Consider the following 16297-nt stretch of genomic DNA (forward strand, 5'->3'; position numbering starts at 1 on the left):
TCACAACACTTCTTCATTTGCATATTGTTCATGGCAACATTCATGCTGTAACTGCAAAGCTGACTTGCCAACAGACATCACTCGGTCCAATAACTAAAATAATATGATCTGGTCAAGAATTGTTCTTACTCATTTCGTATTTTGAAAAATTTTTGACATTTCAAAAAGGTGGCATGAAAATGAAAGTGGTCTTTTATACAAATTACACTTAACCCTTGATTTCACAATTTAAAAGCACTTGGGCCATCTTCTACTATTTTCCCAATGGGGAAGAAGGCGGCCAGACTACTTCCCCAGTACTGCATAGAACTGTCAATGATTTCATTAGCCACCAGTGTTTTTTCATCTTATAATTTACTGATCACTTACTCTCTGCACTACTTCCTGGGTAATGATAATGGAAACAGGATTCCTAGATTGAGTAGCACATACCTAGTAGACCGTAAGACACAGACTCAAAGCACAGACCTGAAAATATTGGAATCAGTGGCTAAATGAAGTTTCCAAAATCAATTCATTCTTATGCTGCCCTACAAGCACTCTGTAGATAGCCTAACAGTATACACTTGGGCCTGTTAGTGAATCTGTAGCCAGCAGAAAAAAGAGCTATAAAACAATAAATCCCAGTTCTGGCTAGTTCATGAAAGAAAATAGTTAAGTTTTTTTTTCTTACTGAGTATAGACTGAGTTTTTGATAGATAAGTTCTCCTCTACAGCAATCAAGTGTTTTGATTTTATAAAATGTTGCTTAAAGGACAACTTTAAAAAATTTAAAAGCTTCACCTTAAAGCTTTATTCATAATGCTTATGTCAATGCCTCAAAGAAGAAAATTCAGCAGGTCAGCACTGTGGCACAGTGGGCTAAGCTGCCTCTGTGATGCTGGCATTCCAGCCCTTGCTGGTCCTCTTCTGACCCAGCTCACTGCTAATTGACAGGGAAAACAGCAGAGGATGGCCCAAGTGTTTAGGTCTATGCCACCCACATAGAGACCTGCATAGAGTTCCATGCTCCTTGCTTTGACCTGGCCAGCCCCAACAAATGTGGAAAGTTGGTGATTAGAACAACAGATGGAGGAAATCTCTTTTTCTTTCAGCTTCTCCCTCTATCTGAATTTTCCTTTCAAATAAATACATATTCAAAAAGAATAAATTTCTGAAATGATATAAATTGTTTATACTTTTAGTCTAACAATTGATAAGCTAAAATATTTTCAATCTACACAAAGATAGGTGGCATCCATGTCAGATAAAATCCCTGAGGAAAATTTATATTCAGACAAGATTATTTCCCATGAATAAAAATAAAAGCAGTTTAAAAGTAAGGTCTATGCTGTTCCATAAAAACTAGATGACAAATATTGAAAAGTGTAAGGTCAAAATGTGACAGAAGGAAAAGCTTATTGACAAAAGGGAAATTTGGGGCTGGGTCTGAATAAATATCTTTAGGTGAACAGAAACAAAGACGGGACAGCATGAAGAATGGTGGAGAAATGAGAAAACAGGCCCAATTAACTCCAAGTTGGATTAAATCCAATGAAATGATTGAATGTGTCCATACAATAACTTGGAAATGAATGTCCATGGCAGCATGCAGTGGGAACATTCTACATGTCCATGCATTGATGAGCAGATAATTTGTACAGCAGACCTATACTCTGTTAGATAATAAAATGTTATTTAATACTAAAAAGAAGTACTGATAAATGTTATGCCATGGATGGATCCTGAAATTAGTATACTAAGTGAAAAAAGCCAGTCATAAAGGGCCACATACTGTAGGACTCTATGTATATGAAACGTTCATAGCAGGCAAATCTGGAGAAAAAACACTTCCCTTTTGTAGGAAAAAGGAAGAAAAAAGGACTGAAGGAGTGATGCATAAGTGACACAGAGTTTTACTTTATGGTGACTGAAATATTTAAAAACTGATTATGGTGATGGATATCCCACTTTGGGAACCTATTATGGATATTGAATTTTATTAATCTGAATGGTTGACGTCTACATAGGTGAAATATATGAGCAGTCATAAAAACATTTGTGCAAAAAGTAGGCTTAAGAGATGTCAGTTTCAAGGTAAAATGTGTGAATTCAATTCATACCTTATACATGCTGCACATATCCCCAGAAGTTTGTGAAGCACCACTATATCACAATAAATCAGTTTTTAAAACTCCAAAGGCAGGATATTAATAATTTTCTTAATTTTAAATTTTGTAAGTACAGACTACACATGATATGAATATTCCATGCATAAAGACGGACATTTATTATGTGTATAGATAACATATATTATACACACTTACAATGTGTATAAATAACATATATGTGAATGAGAAACAGGGTTTTCAATTAGACTGTAAAATATTTTAAAATGTGCATTTCAGCATAGTATAAAGTATTTTGAAAATTTATTCTGAAATACACAGGATCAATAAATATAGGTTTTGTATCCATTCACATAAGTGAAACAAGAAATGTATTTTTTGAGAATTCTGCTAAATTTTATCCTCTGATTCAATCTGCCTTGTTTTATCATGACAATTGATATCACTGAAAATATTGAGAAAAATGTGCATTTTCTGTGAAAAATGATATATATTCCTCAAGTTTTTAACAGTGAGTATTATTTTAACAAAGAATATAACAATAAATAGTGGATATCAGAGTTTAAGAAGTAAGTGCATAATGATAAAATTGTGCCAAGATTTTCATATTCAAATAAAGCAGGGTCTTATGATATTTGTATTTGGAAACTCTAAGCTCTAGAATTCTTACTGACATGCTAGATATCATACATACTTTTCTGACGATTTCATCTAACTTGTTCATTATATCCTGCATCTTGCTGTTTAACTTAAGGTAAAACTGTGCCATATCTCTCAGCGATGCCTCTGATTTACATTGCCTTTTCTCAACGTAATCCTGTTGCTGCTGCAGGTGTTTCATATCTACCTGATAAGATATGCATGTTAACATTTCATAAGTCACTTTATTGTTAAATAATGGTTATATTTCATTCAAAGATACATACAACTGGTCTGATTTTTGTGATGGCTTCACTTACAATTTTTCAACTTTAGGAAGGCAATTAAGTGATAAACATTCCCATAGGACACATACTTTGAATTCTGACCTTTTCCTGAGCTAGCAATATGCCACACTATTTTCTCTCAGGATGCTAGCCAGCAGTAGTGATTTGTAGCTCCCCGTCAACCACACAAACACAAGGACAAATGAAGAACACTCTAGAGTGTAACGTGCCACTAAGCTAGCATATTGAGGAAGTGCAGTATGTTACACACTTTATTAACTTGCATTTTCAATTTAGCAATGAGATTACCAAGGAATCACCATATCAAATGACAAGCAGCATCTGTGCTTTAGGTAATATCACCACATATATCACTTCACCTTCTTTTCCTCAATTGTACACATTTTTATTAATTGTTGAAATCAGGTAAGACACAAGGTGTTATCTCCCTGCACAATCAGTAATGTATTAGCCAACACTCAGTTCTCTATCTCTGTCCTGATAAATCTGCAACACTTAACAACCTACTGAAGTATCACAGAGCAATGCGTATCTTGTATCTAGAGCTGGTATAATTCTACAGTGTTGAACTATTTTCCTCTTTTTAGTAACATCAGAATTCCTCACACAGTTAATTCTTCGCTCAAATCCTTTGAACAGATTTCTAATTTTTTAAAAAAGTAATTTCCAATAGCTTCTTAGGCCCTATGCAAATATTGCTTCTAGCTTCCTCCTGACCTCAGCACCTACAACTCTCTCCTTTGCTCTCACAACTGTGAATCATGAACTCTGCCAGCTTTCATGTCCCTGAAAACAGGAATCCAATGCCAAATTAACAATCCACAGACAGCTACAATTATCTTTGTACTGGAGAAATTATACCCATTGATAGGAACTCATCCTTGAAATAAAAATAAAAAGCAAATTATTTGTAAAAATGTTCGAACTACATCATAAATGCCAATGACAGAATTAAATCCAATGTAGATTTGGTAAAATTCCCCAAATCAAATCAAATCTGTAGCTTGCTTTAGGCAGTATAACCATTCCTTTTCTTTTCTTTTTTTTTTTTTTTTTGACAGGCAGAGTGGACAGTGATAGAGACAGAGAGAAAGGTCTTCCTTTTGCCGTTGGTTCACCCTCCAATGGCCGCCGCGGCCGGTGCGCTGCGGCCAGCGCACCGCACTGATCCGATGGCAGGAGCCAGGTGCTTCTCCTGGTCTCCCATGGGGTGCAGGGCCCAAGCACTTGGGCCATCCTCCACTGCACTCCCGGGCCACAGCAGAGAGCTGGCCTGGAAGAGGGGAAACCGGGACAGAACCCAGCGCCCTGACCGGGACTAGAACCCGGTGTGCCGGCGCCACCTGGAGTATAACCATTTCAATGATGTTAACTCTTCCATCTTTGCATTTTCTTGTGTCCCTGATAACTTCTTTCATTAGCATTCTGTAATTTTCATGTTAATCAACTATTTTGGTTAAATTTACTCCTACTATTTGAGGTTGGTTATTGTAAGTGGGATTTCTTTCTTATCTTTCAGTGAGTTCTACTACTGGCATGTAAAAAAGCTAGTTTTATGTATCTTGATTTTGGTATCTTCAACTTTACTGAGTTGTTTGATCAGTTCTAACAGCTTTCTGGTGGATTGTTTAGGTTTTCCAACGTACAAGTCATTTGGAAATATGGATATTTTGACTTATTCCTTTCTAATTATGATGTCCTTTCTTTCTCCTAATTGCTCTTGCTAATTTTTCCAACACTATATTGAATAAGAGTGAAAGTACTCAAACTTGTCTTGTTCCAGATATGATGGGAAAAGTTTTCAACTTCTCCCCATTCAGTATGATATACTGAGAGTTGATTTATCATATATAGCTTTAATATTTTTAGGTATGGTTGCATCTATAGCTAACTTACATTTTTATGTAAGGATGCTGAATCTTATCAAATGCTTTCGCTGTGATGACTAAATGGTTTTTGTTCTTCATTCTGTTGATATTATTTGTTTATTGACTTATGAATGCTGAACCACTCTTTCATTTCTAGGAAAAATTCCACTTGATTGTGACATACAATCTTTTTGATGAGTGTTGGATTCACTTTGCTAGCATGTTGTCGAGAATTTTTGCATTTATATTCATCAAGGATAATAGGTCTGTAGTAGTCTTTTCATGTTGTGTCTCTGTTCAGTTTTGGAATCAGTATGATGCTGATCTCAAAAAGGGTTTGGCAACTACATCCTGTTCAATATTTTGGAATAGTTTGAAAAGTATTGGAGTTAGTCTCACTTTAAATGTATTGCAGAATTCAATAGTAAATCTATCAGGTTTTGAACTTTTCCTTGATAGCAGACTTTTGATTAATCTTTCAATTTCATTGCTTCTTATGGATCTCTTTAGGCTTTCTGTATCTGGAAATTAACCCATTTCTTTGAGGTTTTCCAACTTGTTAGCATACAGTTGCTCATAGAGGGAGAGATCTTCCATCTGCTGCTTCACTCCAAAAATGGTTCCCCAAAGTCAACCCAGGACCAGGTGGAGGCCAGGAGCCAGGAACTCTACCCAAGTCTCACATATGGGTGACAGTGGCCCATTAAACTGGGCCACCTTCCACTGCTTTCCCAAGTGCGTTAGCAAGAACCTGGATTGGAAGTAGAGCAGTTAGGATTGATACTGCTATTCATGGGGTGCCAACATTGCAGGCCACACATTAACTTGCTGTGTCACAACACCAGCCCCAAAGCAGTTTCTTATAAGCCTTTGTATTTCAATAGTATCAGCTTTAACATCTACTTTTTCACCTCTAATGTTATTTACTTGAGTTTTTTTTTTTTTTTTGTAATTTTGGTAGTTTGGCTAAAGATTTATCTACTCAAAAAACATACCTTTTTGTTCTGTTAATAGTTAATATTGTTTTTTGCTTCAACTTCATTTATTTCTGCTCTGATTCTTATTTATTGCCTCCTGCTAATGTCTGGTTTGTTCTTGATATTCTAAATCTTTAAGATGCATACTTAGAACACATTTTGAGACCTTTTAAAAAAATATGGACATTTAATGCTATAGATTTCCCTCCTAACACTGCTTTTCCCTTGTGCAAATGGAAGGGGGCAATGTGCCTTCCCTTTTCAGAGCAACTTAGTCACTCAGATCCCAGTCAGATCCCTGGACTGGACTTGAAGTCAGTGGAGACTGTGAAATTCTCCCATGGCTAGGGCTGCTCACAGTGGGAGCCACAGCATCTTCTTCCTATCTTATCCCAGCAAGACAGTGTTTCCCAACCAGAAGTCAGTCACACAGATGCAAGGGATGTCCGGTGGCAGTCACTGATGACAGTGGTGTATCTGTTCTCTCCCCTAACTGCCTCAAGGAGTCTGTGTTCTGCCACTTCTCCACAGGAATTTCATTGCCCTGAGAATGACAGGCTCCTTTGTTCCAGTTACTGTGACTGTTACTGTGACCGACATTAGTGAGGCTACTCATTACTCAGTCATCTTGGATACACACTTGATTTTCTTTTTTAATGCAAAGCTTTCACAAAGTCAAGTCATGGATTTCTCCACTTTCTTTTGAATGATTTCCTCTTCCACAGATACGACCTTCTGAGCTTCTGAGTCTCCTGAAGCTCCGTTCAGATGTACACTCAAGTAGGTCAATTGGAGTCAACCAGACTCTGCCTCTATCCCAGTTCAGATCCACTGCTCCAAAGCTGTGTCAATGAAATATCTCAACTTGGGTATTCTCTGGTAGAGGGACTCATGGGATGAGAACTTTCTGGAAAACTTACATTCCAATGAGTTGGATGAAAACTGTTTCTTATTAAACTTTTGATTTATAGGGTAGATTTCAAAATAACTAATAATTCAATGACATTTTCTAACATTTATACAGGAATGTACAGGAAACCTCTCCTTACTTTGAAGCAGCTCAACAGCTATTAGGTACTACAACCAATTTTTGAATGTCTAATTGCTTAACATATTTCTGTACAATTTTATAAAGGGATGCCTTGTGGCATTTTAAAAAGTCCCATAGGAAGTGGCACTGTGGCAGAGAAGGTTAAGCCTCCATCTGCAGTACTGACATCCCATATAGGTGCTGGTTCAGGACCAAGGGGCTTCAATTCCAATCCAGCTTCCTGCTAATGCACCTAGGAAAGCAGCAGAAGATGGATAAAGTACTTGGACCCCTACATCCACATGGGAGATATAGAAGCAGCTCCTGGTTCCTGGGTTTGGCCTGGCCCAACCCTGGCCATTGTACCCATTTGGGAAGTAAACCAGTGGATGGAAGAGTTCTCTCTCTCTCTCTCTCTCTCTCTCTCTCTCTCTCTCCTCCCTCCCTCCCTCCTTCTCTTTCTCTATTTCTGATTTTCAAATAAATAAAATCTTAAAAAAGAAAAAGTTCCCTTACCAATATGCTTTCATTTCACATGTATAGAACTGAGTTCTTACAGGTCTAGAGAAAAACAATCCTTCAATTTTCCTAAGACATCCGAGAGATCAAACACCACAAATGTTCTAAACCAAACAAGCATGTGAATCTGTATAATGCAACTGCACTCTAGCTATTGTGCCTGAAGACAATTAATTAGTAGAAACAACTACTTCATTGTTCCATATTAGTGCTTCATACAATCTTGTGACCTTATACCCTACTAAAGGAAAACATGAAGGATAAGGGAATACTGTTTTTGTTATAAATAGTTGTAAAGCATTGACTATTCATCAATAAATTAGGATCCTAGACTACACAGCCATCTTTTCTGAGACTGACCTAAGTCAAAATAAAGGCTGATATAGATTAATGGGGAAAAAGTTGATTTCTTAATCTGCAGTGCTCAGGGCATTAGGTAACTTTACAAGGCCCTGCAGGAATAGTCATTGCTATGTATCCCATGATATTTCTTTCATTTTAAAATACAAAGAGAAAAACATATTTCTTGGGGTTAAAAAGTCCACTCAAAGGCCTAGTATCCATTCTTGTTAAGAAATACAGTTTATGAGGTTAATGTTGTCACATAGTGGGTTAAGCTGATGCCTACACTGCTGGATCCCTTATGGGTACCAGTTTGAGTCCCATCCACCCCTCTTATGATCCAGATCCCTGATAAGGCTTCTGAGAAAGCAGAGGAGGATGGCATGAGAGCTTGGGCACGTACACCCATGTGGGAGACCTGGATAAAGCTCCTGGTTCTTGGTTAGAGGCTTCAGCCTGGTCCAGCCCTAGTTGTTGTATTCTTTTGGGGAGTGAATCAACAGATGAAGCTTGCTTGCTCGCTCGCTCGCTCGCTCTCTCTCCCCCTCTCACTCTGTGTGTGTGTGTGTGTATCTCTGCCTTTCAAATAAATCTTTTAATAAAAGAAATATAACTTGGGGCTGCGCTGTGGCACAGCAGGTTAACACCCTGGCGTGAAGCACTGGCATTCCATATGGGTGCTGGTTCAAGACCCGGCTGCTCCTCTTCTGATCCAGCTCTCTGCTATGTCCTGGGAAAGCAGCAGAAGATGGACCAAGTCCTTGGGCCCTTGCACCTGTGTGGAAGACCCAAAAGAAGCTCCTGGCTCCTGGCTTCAGATTGGCGCAGCTCCAGCCTTTGCGGCCATCTGGGGAGTGAACCACCGGATGGAAGACCTCTCACTCTGCCTCTCCTCTCTCAGTGTAACTCTGACTTGCAAATAAATAAATAAATCTTTAAAAAAAGGAAATATAACTTACAACATCACAATAATTTAGTCTTAAAATCTCACTGCTTTAGATTATGAAATATTCAGAATTCTAGATTGCATCGCTGCTGTCATTTCTTGGCATGCCAAAATATATTAACAATTAGCAGGGACTCCAAGAGATAGTTATTATCAATTCCCATAGTAGCCTTATACATAGTAGACAAAAGGTGAATGATTGACTTACTGAAATTAGTCTGAAAAGGATTTCCTGAAGATTTTTAATTTCCCTTGCTTGCTTTAGTATTGTATCTTTCAACTCACGATTTTCCTGATCATGCCTAAAATACATATTTTAAATTAATGATTCTCACAGATCAATTTAAGAAAATATATTTTAGAATAAATATCTGAAAGTGTTATTATGCAAATTCTAGAAATTTGAAGTCAATTTCTTGGCAAATATATCATTATTCTATGTTGCTTTGTCAATAATGCACAAAATTTAGGGATAATGTGCAAAAGCTATGCATTTCAGAATAGTTTAATGCTAAAAGTTTTCCATGCTTTACTCAGATGTATTTATGTTTAAAATGATATAATTCTCATAGTACATAGCATATATGCTTTAGAAAGACTCGAGTTATTTTGAATGGTTGTTTGAATTATACTTTTCCAGATGATCCTGAATTTTCTCAGTGTTTTGTACCACCGCCTTTTGTTCATCTTCTGATTCTTGGAACTACAACAAAGAATAAAAAAAAAAAAAACATGAGATTTACCAGTATCTGGTATGAATCTGGGAAGTACCTGGATTTATGACTAAAATTTCATTAGAACATAGCAATGACTCTTCCTTTTCATCTTATTCATGACTACATTTATGCTATAACTTCAAAGTTGAGTTGTGCCAACAGGGATGCTATGACCTCAAATCTAAAACAGAACTGTCTGGGCCATTACAGAAAGTTTATAGTCTTCTGCTCAAGAAAATGACACAGGAGTAGACTTGGTTTTGATTATGTTCTATCAGAAAAATTCTCAGATTTACAATATTGGCCAGTTAAAGGAATGGAAGATTACCTTATGGAAAATAGCTATAATTTTGAAATCCAAGTACTATGAAATCAACTATAATTTTAAATATTCATATGTGCAAATGACCATTGGTATCCCAGAGATCATAAAAATTAACATGATGTTATAGACAACAAATGTTCAATGGAATTTTTCAGTGGCCACACCAACAATGAAGCCAGAGTGCCTGGATTCTGGCTCCACTATCTGTGTGACCTTCAGCAAATTCATTTGCCCTGTGTTAGTTCTTCACCTGTACAATGGAAATAATAGTGTCTACTTCACTTGAAAGTGGGAGGTATTAAATTAAAGGTATATGTAAAGAACTTCAAAGAAGATGTGTCACATAGTCAGGGAAATATTTCAATAGCATTATTATTATTGAATTCATGTTTGAATAAAATGACATATTTGGGAAGGGGAGCGTAGCAATAGAAGTGATCTCTTATAAAGTGGTACTGAATCCTTCATACCAAAGTGGCAGCAAACTGGGAGCATGAGGCCTAGAATACATTGCCAGCTCATTATAAAGCTTTCATTAATTTTATTAGCCACCCATCCTTTATGCAACTTATAATTTAAAAATTACTTTTTTCTGTAAACTCAGTGGGCAATAATAATGAAATACAATATAAACAGGACTCCGAATTCGAGTAGCACATATCTTACATGGCCATAAAAATTGGCCTAAATGTACTAATGAAAAGACCAGACTCTATAGCTAAATCAAATTTCCAAAATCACTCTTCATTCTCAGGTTGCTCTAGCAAGCAATCTGAGGATAGAGTGGTGCTCCATGGTTTGGTGTGTAAGAAAATGTATGACTTTTCCACTGGTAAAGAGCTGTAAAGCTACGAGTCCCAGCTCTGGCTATATAATAAAGGGAAGCAAACTTCAGATTTTATATTCTCCCAGTGAGTAGAGCATTAGCATTTTATAGAACAATTCTCCAGAAACAGGATTAAGTATTTGAATATTGTACTTAATTGCCTAAAATGTGTTTAGAAGAAAAGCTTCATTCATTCATTCATTCATTCACTCATAATGTTCCTGTCAGTGTCTCAAGAAACACAGATGGAATGGCACAAAGTACTTAATTTTAACTTAACTGTCCAACTGTAACATTTTCAATCTACACATTTATATCACATATGTCCACTTAGGCAAATTTACAGCACAACTGTCACCGTAGACAAATTATCTATTATGCAGATAAGTAAAAGCAATATAAACTTAAAGGCCACATTATTCTCCATAAACTAGATGACAAGTACTGAAAAGAGAAAAATCAATGAGAACACAGAACATCCCATCAGTGAAAGGACCTTTGGAGTAGGGTCTGAATACAATGAGTACAGATCAACAGAAACTAAAACAGCAGTGTGAAAAAGGAGGAAGGGGGGGAAACTGGCCAGAGACATTCACTTTACTGGCGTCCACAGGCAGAGAAGTAAAAAGCATATTCCATACATTAACTTGGAAATGAATGTTCATAGCAATAGCGTTAATAATAGTCAAAAAATGGAAACAGTGTTCTATCAACTGATGAAATGTTTATCAACTGATGAATGAATAATTCCTACAAAGAACTGTATTCTGCACAGTACAATATTATTTGAAAAATAATAAGAAGTATTGATAGATTCTATACCATGAAGAGATACTAGGGAAGAGATAGGAGCTAAAGGCAGGATGGGTGAATTATAGAAGGTTTTCTCTCAGGATGTTAAAAGCTGTTCTAAAATTGATTGTGGTGCTGGTTATCCAACTCTGGGAATATACTAAGGACACAGAGCTACACTTATTTGGATAGGTGAGCTCTATGGTGTTACATGAACTATACAGATAAGAGTGTTCAAAACAGCATTTTTAAAAGTTTGTGGAAGGTCCGGCACTGTGGCGCAGTGGGTTAATGCCCTGGCCTGAAGTGCTGGTATCCCATATGGGCGCCGGTTCCAGACCCGGCTGCTCCACTTCCTGTGCAGCTCTCTGCTGTGGCCTGGGAAAGCAGTAGAGGATGGCCCAAGTCCTTGGGTCCCTGCACCCATGTGGGAGACTTGGAGGAAGTTCATAGCTCCTGGCTTCAGATCAATGCAGCTCCAGCCGTTGCAGCCAATTGGGGAGTGAACCACCGGATAGACTACCTCTCTCTCTCTCTCTGCCCCCCTCTCCCTCTCCCTCTCTCTCTCTCTCTCTCTCTCTCTCTCTCTCTCTCTCTCTCTTTCATCTCCTCTCTCTGTGTAACTCTGACTTTCAAGTAAAATACAATAAATCTTTAAGAGTTTGTGGGGGCCGGTGCCGCGGCTCACTAGGCTAATCCTCCACCTAGCGGCCCGGCACACCGGGTTCTAGTCCCAGTTGGGGTGCCGGATTCTGCCCCGGTTGCCCCTCTTCCAGGCCAGCTCTCTGCTGTGGCCAGGGAGTGCAGTGGAGGATGGCCCAAGTGCTTGGGCCCTGCACCCCATGGGAGACCAGGAAAAGCACCTGGCTCCTGGCTCCTGCCATCGGATCAGTGCGGTGCGCCAGCCGCAGTGCGCTGGCCGCAGCGGCCATTGGAGGGTGAACCAACGGCAAAGGAAGACCTTTCTCTCTCTGTCTCTCTCTCTGTCTACTCTGCCTGTCAAAAAAAAAAAAGAGTTTGTGGGAAATGATCTTAAAGATAAGTCAATTTTGGTGCAAAAAGTTTTGAAGTTGAATGGCAATATGTAGATGATAAAGTCTCTCAACTTTTAGGAGGACTAGTGCAAAATCTGCAACATTCTCAAATATAAATACTATCTTTAGAAAGAATTTAAGTGTAAGAAAAATGGCAGAATAAGATGGTGTAAGAAGTTATCATATTGACAAAATTGTCTTAATTATAATAAAATATTTTTTTTAAAAATTACGTTCACTGTGATTTTTATTCTAGTGCACATTCTTTAACCAGTATAGAATTCACTGACATGCTAATTTTCATATATACTTGTCTTTGGGTTTTCCTTAATATCTTCTTTATATACTTTATTTCATCTGCTGACTTAAAGCAGTAACTTCTTACAGCCTCCTGTCACTACTCTGATACAGGATGTGCTTTTTGTTATCAGCCCATTGATGAAGGTGGTTCACCACTTCTTGAGAACACATTTATATTACTATTTTATAAATCATTTTATGATCAAATTGTCTTAATATTTACTTCTAAGTTACATACAAATGGTCACAAACAGACTTGTGATTGTTTCTCTTCAATTTTTCAGACTCATGATGGCATAAAAGTGATACATATTCCATAGACAACATACTTCATAACTGAAGCTAGTAATTTCTACAGTGTTGAACAATTTCCCTCATTTGCATTATAGACCAAAATAAAATCAGAGATTCTCTCACTTTCAATCCTCTACTTAAATCCTTCCAAGAGATTCCTATCTCAGAACAGCACTAAAATTTCAATGACATTCAAGGCCTAGCTGGCCTCATCTCCACCTTCTTTCCTGATCTCAGCTCCTATAACCCTCTTGCCTATTCTCCCCACAACTGCTTTTCATGAAATTGGCTAGCTCTCATGAAACTGAAAATGGGAATCTATTGTAACCACAGACAGTTACAATTATATTTGTGGTGGACCCTGAAATGAAAATAATAACCAAATTCTTTGCTAAAATGCTTAAATTAAGAAAATCATAAATACCTGAGAGAAAATTGATTCAAATATAATTGGTAAAATTCACCATATTTGTACCAAATCTGAACTTAATATAAAGGAGCTGCTGTTAAAGAATTAAGTCATAAGAATACATAAATTGAGAGTGAAATAGTTTTACATTTAAATAGAACTGGCATGAATTCAAATAGTACCAACTAGAATACAGAAAAATCTACAGAGGAAAAGTATTATGAGATATCTTATCACTCATCATCAAATTCTAAAATGAACTTTCAAGGTAATCCACTTAATAGAACATCAATTTCAAAATACTCCCTTTAAGCATGAATAATTCCCTTGACTTCATCATGGTCTTAAAATCTGTAATTAGTATAGACAAATATTTTTTGGAGATGACTCTAAGAGCAACAAGGAAAGTAGACAAATTGGGTTATATCAAATACAGAAACATCTACACAACCAAGGAGGCAATCAATCAACAGAATGAAAAACATCCTACAGAATGGAAGAAAATATTTGGAAGCTACTTACCCAACCAAAGATTAATATCCATAATATAAAAAATTCAATAACAAGAACAGCAACAAAACAATCCAGTTAAAAGATGAGTGAAGTAACTGAATGCAGCTCTTCAAGGAAGAAATACAAATAGTCAATAAATAATATCACCAGCCATCAGAGAATTGAAAATCAAAGCTACAATGAACATCACACCTGTTAGAATGGCTAATATCAAAAATGCAGAAGGTGGAGGGAGCCAAGATGGCGGAATAGTGAGGGTGCGCACCGATAGTCCGGGAAAATTTAGTTTAATAAAAGGGGAGTTACAGTAGCCCCAGAAAAAAGAACCAGGAAAATATTGCAGAGGAAACCCTTCTGGATTGAGTGGTCGTGAATCGGAGGACCTACTGGGAGAACAAGGTCGCCCACTGCGCGGAAGCCGAGCCGCGGGACCGAGCTGCGGAAGCCGCAGGCTCTACGCGCCAGTGCTCAAAGTGTGCGTGCCACACAGACAACAGCGGGGAGACTTGGGACGTCCAGGGCTCCGAGTCCACACATTGGCGCTGGAAGGGGAGCGGACCTGCGTGGAGAGCGTGGGAGCCCACAGTTCGGGACACCAGCGGCAGACTCAACACACCAGCGCTGGAACGCGAGGTGAGCCGAACCTCAATAGCCCGAGACACCGGCAGGCAAGCGGAGAGAGGAGACTAGAGGGAACGACCCCCGGGGGGGGGGAGAGGAAAAAAAAAAAGGTGACTGGTACGGACACAGGTTTCTCTCTCTCCGCTCACCTCTCAAGGGCGAGCAAGACAAAGAGCAGGCGCCATCTTGGACATACGTCATAAGCAGAGCGACCTCAGGTCTGCAATGGCCCTGAGCCTAGCAGAAAAACCTGACTCTGGGCGGGGCAAATTAACAGGAGATTAGGACCTAGTAAATTTGTGGTGCTACTGAACCGAGACTGTGAAAAAAGAGACGGTGGGGGAGAGAACTCACGGAATTCACGTGAGCACTCTCCAGAGACGCTACAATTCCGTAACTTTGGCAACCCAGTGGGAGACTGAAGGAGAATTTGAGCCCACTCCGAGGGCCGAACAGATTCCCTGTGTGGTCCTTGGGAAAGAGCTTCCGATCTCTGGCTCCTGTGGGTATATCATTTGCCTGCTAACCACCTCCAACTTCGTTCAGCTGTGCAGAATAACTTCCCTTTTGAATCAAAAAAAAAAAAAAAGAAAGAAAGAGAGAGAGAGAGAGAGAGGTTTACCACACCCAACCTGGGAGTGTCACCTTTGGCACACCAAACAGAGCTCTCAGGCCACACCCATCTCAAGCCCTAAGGCTCCATCAAAAACAGATAGTCCACTTAATCTAGAGTCATAGTATAACAAGAAAAAGCACCACAGTGAAGAAACCAAATATCTCCAATATGCCAAATAACAAACGCAAAAACCAAGGTAATAAAAACAAGGAAGTCACCATGAAGCCCTCAAATGAAAAAGACACCCCAATTCAAGATTACGAGGATGATGACATAGAAGAAATGCAAGAAGCAGATCTCAAAAAATTGATAAGAACATTAAGAAGTTCTCAAAAACAAATTCTTGAACTACAGAAATCCTTAATGGACAAGATAGAAAATCTCTCTCGTGAAAATGAAATATTAAGGAGGAATCAAAATGAAACGAAACAACTAGTACAACAGGAAACTGGGATAGTGACTGAAGTGAAGAATTCAATAGATCAAATGAAAAACACAATAGAGAGCCTTACAAACAGAATGGGAGAAGCAGAAGAGAGAATATCGGACTTAGAAGACAGAGAACAGGAAAGGATACAGTCAGACCAAAGAAAAGACGAGGAAATTAGAAATCTAAAACATATTGTCGGGAATCTGCAGGATACTATTAAAAAACCCAACATTCGGGTTCTAGGAGTTCCTGAAGGCATGGAGAGGGAGAAAGGATTAGAAGGCCTTTTTAGTGAGATATTAGCAGAAAATTTCCCAGGTTTGGAGAAGGACAGAGAAATCCTAGTACAGGAAGCCCACAGAACCCCTAATAAACACGACCAAAAGAGATCCTCACCACGACACGTTGTAATTAAACTCTCCACAGTGAAACATAAAGAAAAGATCCTAAAATGTACAAGAGAGAAACGTCAGATTACTCTCAGAGGATCTCCAATCAGACTCACAGCTGACTTCTCATCAGAAACTCTACAAGCTAGGAGGGAATGGCGAGATATAGCCCAGGTACTAAGAGAGAACAACTGCCAGCCCAGAATATTATATCCTGCAAAGCTCTCATTTGTGAATGAAGGTGAAATAAAGACTTTTCATAACAAACAGAAATTGAAAGAATTTGTTGCCACTC

At 38.3% G+C, this 16297-nt stretch overlaps 1 protein-coding gene across 1 annotated transcript in view; it reads right to left on the minus strand.

Moving 5' to 3' along the window:
* Positions 1 to 16297, minus strand: part of LOC127483472 (uncharacterized) — a 125258-nt gene that overhangs the window by 57442 nt on the left and 51519 nt on the right. The window contains exons 18-20 of the mRNA XM_089311822.1: positions 9370 to 9440; positions 8946 to 9039; positions 2803 to 2955 (exon numbers count right to left, since the gene is read on the minus strand). Of these exons, the coding sequence (XP_089167948.1) occupies positions 2803 to 2955; positions 8946 to 9039; positions 9370 to 9440 (318 nt within the window). The remainder of the gene's footprint in view (positions 1 to 2802; positions 2956 to 8945; positions 9040 to 9369; positions 9441 to 16297) is intronic.

The sequence above is a fragment of the Oryctolagus cuniculus genome, chromosome 13 (genome assembly GCF_051225735.1).
Source record: "Oryctolagus cuniculus isolate XC-2025 breed Fujian yellow rabbit chromosome 13, ASM5122573v1, whole genome shotgun sequence".
In the NCBI taxonomy this organism is placed as follows: domain Eukaryota; kingdom Metazoa; phylum Chordata; class Mammalia; order Lagomorpha; family Leporidae; genus Oryctolagus; species Oryctolagus cuniculus.